We start from the raw sequence: 5,564 nt of genomic DNA, 5'->3' as shown, positions 1-5,564 counted from the left end.
CAGAGGGTCGTACTGTGCTGCCCCAGGACCTCCAGCCACAAACGCCGCTGCCACCGTCTCCAGGACTGATCCTGCCTCATCAACCACATCTCCACAGCTCCAGAGAACCTCATAGCAGCCCCGTGCTCCTGGGAGGGGGGAGGAACGATGGGGGCACGCTTTATCTGGGAGTCCAGTGACAGGATGAGGGGCACCCATTTTAAACCGAGAGAGGGCACGTTTATATTAGACATTAGGGAAAATTCTGTACCGCGAGGGCAGTGAGGCGCCGGGCCAGGCCGCCCAGAGCGGCGGTGGGTGCCCGTCCCTGGCAGGGCTCAGGGCCGGGTGGACGGGGCTGGGAGCCACCCGGGCTGGCGGGAGGTGGCCCTGCCCGTGGCGGGGAGGGGGATGAGGTGATGATAGAATTGTTTAGGTTGGAAAAGACCTTTGAGCCCATCGAGCCCAGCCGTTGCCCCAGCACTGCCGAGCCCATCACTAACCCATGTCCCCAAGCGCCGCATCCGCGTGTTTTCCAAACGCCTCCCGCATGGTGACCCCAGCCGCTCCCCGGGCAGCCCGTCCCAGTGCTCGACCACCCTGGCGGTGGAGACATTTTTCCAGACACCCAGGCTGAGCCTCCCCTGGCGCAGCCCGAGGCCGTTCCCGCTCCTCAGATCACTCGCTCCGGAGAAGAGCGCGACCCCTTGGGGTACCATTAAGGCCCCTTCCACTCCTGGCCCTCCCACGACCCCCGCCGTGACCCGGCCGGGGCTACCTGCCATGCCTGGCCGCGGGGCGAGGGGTGCGCAGCGTGTCCCACGGGCCCTACCGGCCCCGGCGCCCGCCGCGGGAAGACGCCGGGGTTTGAGCCGTTCTGCCGGCGCTCGCCCGTTCCCCGCCGCCCGGGAACGGGGCCGGCGGGTGCGGAGACCCCGCGCCACCGGCGGGGCGCCCCCTCAGCCCCGCGGGACCCGCCGGGCGCTGGCCCGCCCCGGCCGCGGCCCGCCCGCCTGGCGACCTTGCGGCCTGCGGGAAGGTCGCATGCAGCCGGGGCGGCAGCGAGCGGCCGCGGCGGCCGGTGACCTTGACCGGGCCCCCCCTGGCCGTGCCCCCCGCCGCCCCGCCTGGCGCGGGGCCGCCCCGGCAGCCCGGCCCCACGCCGCGGCCCCGCGGCGGGTGCGGCGGCCGCCCGGAGGGGCGTTTCGCGGCGCGGCCCCTTTAAGGCGTTGCCGCCGGGCGCGGAGGTTGGTCCCGGGCGGCGCGCCGTAGCGGCGCGGGGTCGCGGCACCACGTGGGGCCGGAGCGGCGCTGTCCTTCGCGGCGGGCGGGCGCGGCGCGGCCCCATGGTCATTAAGGCGGACGAGATGCCGCCGGCTGCCGTGCCGGCCGTCGCGCAGGGCGCCGAGCAGCAGGAGCCGGCCCCCCGCGGCAGGAGGCCGGCGGAGACGCAGCAGCGCCCCGGTAAGGGGGGGCGCTGGGGCCTGCAGAGGGAGCGCGGGCCGGGCCGCCCGCCCCCGGGGGTGCTCGCGCCGGCGGGGCAGGCTCTGCCGCCGCCTTGCCTGGGGGGGCGGCGGGGTGCCGGGGGAGCGGGCCCCGGGCCCGCGGCGGGGCCCCGCGGTGCTTCTGCCAACTTAGGTTGCTCCTCCCGGCAGGGCAGAGCCCGGCGGAGCGGCCCGGGCCCGGCCCGCCTGCCCCGCCGCGGGGTCGGGCTCCCGGCGCCCCTGGGCCCCGCATTTCTCGAGGGGAGGCCGGGCCGGGGCCCGACGCCCGCCCGGCGGCTCGGGGAGGCTTTGCGCAGCCCCGGGGAGTTGCTGGCCGCCGGGGCCGGAGGCCACCGGGTCGGGAGGCGAGTTCCCTGCGGCTCTTCCGCGTCCCGGCGAGGCCGAGCGGGGGCCCGGGGGAGCGGCGGGGCCGTGGCCGGGCCTGTCCCGGCGGAGCGGGGAGCCCCGGGCCCGGTGAAGGTCACCTTCACCGGGCCGCACCACCACGCGGCCGCAGGCGGGGGGGGGGGGAGCGGCCGCTCGGGGCCCCGTGAGCTCCCTGGGCCCGGCCCCGCGGTGGCGGGGCGGGCCGGGGCGGAGGCCGGTGCCCGGGCCCTGGCGGCGGGGAGCGGCCTCCGGCGGCGCCGAGCAGAAAGCGGGCGGTAGGGGCGGCCCCGGGCCGCGCGCGGTGGGTGCCCCCGTGGGTGCGCCGGTGGTTGGGCGCTGGTGCGGAGGGCGGGAGCGGGCCGCGCTCCCGGGCGTGGGGTGCGGGAGCCACTGGCGCGTTGGGAAACAGCCACAGCAACGTGGGTTTTCCCAGGAAGGGCAGGTGGCTTGTTGGCAGCTTCAGCGGGAAACTGCCTGTCCTAACCGGCTCCTCGCAGGCTGCGCTTGCGTTAAATCAGAGACGGGGGGGCTCAGGCCAGGGGCGAGGTGCAGCCCCTGCCCGCACGGTCCCCAGCACCTCCCCTAGGTGCAGACCCCGCGGGGGGCTGCCCCTGCTCTGGGTGTTGCTCTGTAGGTGCGTTCTGTCTTCATGAAGTTAACAGTCCCGAGCGCTCACCTCGGGCTCACCCTTTTTCTCTGATCTTTAGTGTGCAAGGAAAAAGAAAAGCAGAAGCAGTGTGGTTTGTGGCTGGCCTTCAGCCCCGGGGCACTTGTATCCGCTCAGCGAATGACCTACCGCTTCCTCCCTCCCCTGATTTTTATGGTGGCAAGGTGAATTTCTGAAGTTTGTCACCTAAAGCAAAGTTCACTGGCTCTTGGTGCTGTAGCAGGTTGGACATGGTTCAAGAGCGAGGAGCGTGGTACTCAAAGCCCCCCCCCCCCGCACACCGTTTTTCACAGCAGGCGTAACGCTTGCAGTGCCAGCAGCTGGGTTAAAATGTTACGCAGTGTAATCCCTGCCTCTCCGGGCGCAGGCTGGTTGCTGAAGGAGGCAGGGAGGTGGAAAAATCCTCCCCTTGTTTCAGCGCTGTGCGATTGCTTAGGCACCTCCTGGGTCCGGGGAGGAGGAGGGGGAGGAAGGTTCCTGTCTTGTCTGGGAGCCCGGGGCTGAGGCGGTGCCTGTGGCAGCACAGCTCCTAGGCAGAGGTGCTGGGCTGGGTGGTGGTGGTGGGGGCAGCCTGTCCCCGCTGGCGACAGCCTTCTGGTTCAGCTTCCCAGGCCTCTCCTTCTGCCAGGGGAAACCCAGCCTCGGCAGTGGGGTACCCCCCACGGCCCGCATGGCGCCCATCTGGGGCAGCCTGCTTTGTCCGAGGGTGGCCCTGGGTGCTGCTGGGCAGCGGGCAGGAGCCTGGTGGGCCTCTGGTGAGGGCATGCACCCTCCGCCGTGCCACACTTTGGGACTTGGGCACTGCCTTCTCCACCTCTGAAGGGTGAGAGGGCTGTTGGCTGCTGATGGCTGCCTCCAAGCTGGACAAAACTACGTCCTTCCAAGTGCAGAAACCCAGCACCATGTGAACACTTGAGGCTCCTGTGATGATTTCTGATGGAGGCAGTTAGGGGTTAAGTTACCTTTCTTACTAGCTCTCCTGAGATCGAGACCACCACTGTGTGCAGTGTTTCTTGGGTTATTTTTGTTAGTAGGCTTGTCACTGCCTTAGAACAAGTTTGTCTGCTGTGCAAGTTTCTCAGTGGTTCTAGCTACTGTAAAATGCTTTTCAACCTTGCCTTGCCCAAAGATTTGCTCTTTTTCTAGCTAGGCCTCTCCATCTCTGTTCTTCCTGGCTGCCCATATCTTCAACCACATCTTCTGTTAAAAAAGCAGAGAATGCAGGTGATAATGGAAAACTGCTGTGGAGGTAAGTGTAGCTGTGCATTAGCAACAAGGTCAGAAGACTGATTCTTAATCTCGGGATCTGCTATCGCTGTCTGTCGCCTGACCTTGGCGGTTTGCTGGTGTTTTGGAAAGGGCTGAATTGCTGGCTGTCGGGGCTTTTTAATATGTGGTTGTAACAGGCTTCAGGGGGAGAATTGGAGGAATATTGTGCAAGAGAAATCTGATCACCGCTACAAGGTTAAGAAGAGGAAAGGAATGCGATAACACAACATCTGTGCCCCAAGATGGGGGATGGGGACCCAAGGGGATGGTGTCTGGAGCAGTTCTGCTGGTGGGGTAGCAGAGTTGCACTCCCACTGGAAGCTCGCCGCTCTGCCAGAGCAGCCTTGCTTCTGGGTTTCCCAGCTGAAAAGCGGAAGTAAGTAGGTCAGGAACATGCACCTAGATAAATCCACCCGCAGACCCGCCTCATGCACAGTAAAACCAGCGTTGTGTTGCAGAGCCCTGTGTTTGTCTTTGTCGTGGGTAAATGACTAAACTTGGCAGCACACACGTCTCCTGGCGCAGCTTTCCAGCACTCACTTTGCTTTCTTCAATTTTGCTCTATTGGTTGTACTAGAAAGTTGTTATTTCCAGAAGCTTTGAAGGTCTGAAGTTCATGCATTTTTTTATTTGCATTTGAGAGGTAAAACCAGTCCACAGGGCAGTGCTTGGACAGAGTGCAGAAGGCGAAAACCAGAGCATGGCTACTCCCATGGCAGCGGTGGCAGTTGCTTTTTGGAAGCAAGTCAGTTTTTTGCCAGTAGTAGCAAGGCTGGTGGAGGGTTAGCATTTGGTTCTCGCCTCCTGCAAGCACATGGTTTAAGTAGTGGAGCTTGCACGTACCCATTTGCCAGTTGACCTTCCTGTTGCATTCTACCTCTTTAATGTTAGTGAGTCCGGAATGAGTGATTATCTGGCATTTTCTTGACAATTTGGCATAGATACTTAAATGGGTGACAGGTGTTCTCTCTTGGGGTGGGTGGGAAAATAGATTTACAGTCACCGAAGCAAGCTCTTTTTCTCAAGCTGAAGAAATAACTGCTGTGGTGCTCACCAGCTGCTTGACCAGTCCCGAGGGAAAAATCCTATGAAGCAGGCCACTGAAGTAAGGTTCCCTACAGCTAAGTGACTTTACAGTAACAGCATGTTTTCTAAAAAAACGTGTTTCCTTAGTTTGCCCTTCCTTTCCACTTTAAAGAGAAAAGCTCTACTGCAACCTGTTGATGCGCCTGTGGGCTCAGAGGAGTTTTATGTAGTTACTGTCCAACAGCATAAAACTGCAGGATCATGACTCTGGCCCTGCTTGCCTAGAGCTCCTGCAGGTCAGGTTAGCTTGACATCAGCCCTCCTTTCCCAGCTCTGCGCTAGCTAGCATCCTGCTGCTGTGGCTGGGCAAGACTGGAAGTGTAATGTGGATATTGCCTGCTAGCAAACTGCATTGGAGTGCCCTGCGCGCAGGCACTGGGGGTAACGTGCTTTTACCATCAGTGGCGCTGGAGCCTGTGAAGCCTCTGCCAGCCTGGAGGCTCAGTGTGTGGGCTCGGCTGTGCTTAAGGTGGGCTCCGGTGCCAGCTCGGGTCATGGCACTGTGCGAGGTAGGATGAGGTTGCTCAGTGTCCTGGGCAGAAGGGATTTTGCAGGATGGGCGAGTTCCCCAGGCTGCTGCCTTGCAGCGTGCCCTTGCCCAGCTGTGGGGAGCAGCCACCCAGCCTGTTTCCCTGGGGCTGTGTGTGGCCCCAGGCAGCTGGCGTGGGTCTGCCCTGGTGGGAGGCTGTGGG

General features: G+C 63.8%; 1 protein-coding gene across 1 annotated transcript in view; it reads left to right on the top strand.

Annotated features, from left to right (window-relative positions):
• Positions 1-1,257: 1,257 nt before the first annotated feature.
• The window catches only part of CLUH (clustered mitochondria homolog), a 40,499-nt gene continuing 36,192 nt past the window's right edge, over positions 1,258-5,564 (top strand). Inside the window, exon 1 of the mRNA XM_055721375.1 lies at positions 1,258-1,443. Within this exon, the coding sequence (XP_055577350.1) occupies positions 1,326-1,443 (118 nt within the window). The 5' untranslated portion in view covers positions 1,258-1,325. The remainder of the gene's footprint in view (positions 1,444-5,564) is intronic.

Source organism: Falco cherrug, chromosome 1, assembly GCF_023634085.1.
Source record: "Falco cherrug isolate bFalChe1 chromosome 1, bFalChe1.pri, whole genome shotgun sequence".
Taxonomy (NCBI): domain Eukaryota; kingdom Metazoa; phylum Chordata; class Aves; order Falconiformes; family Falconidae; genus Falco; species Falco cherrug.
Note: the sequence above shows the minus strand (reverse complement) of the source record. Positions and strands in the feature narration are given on the sequence as shown.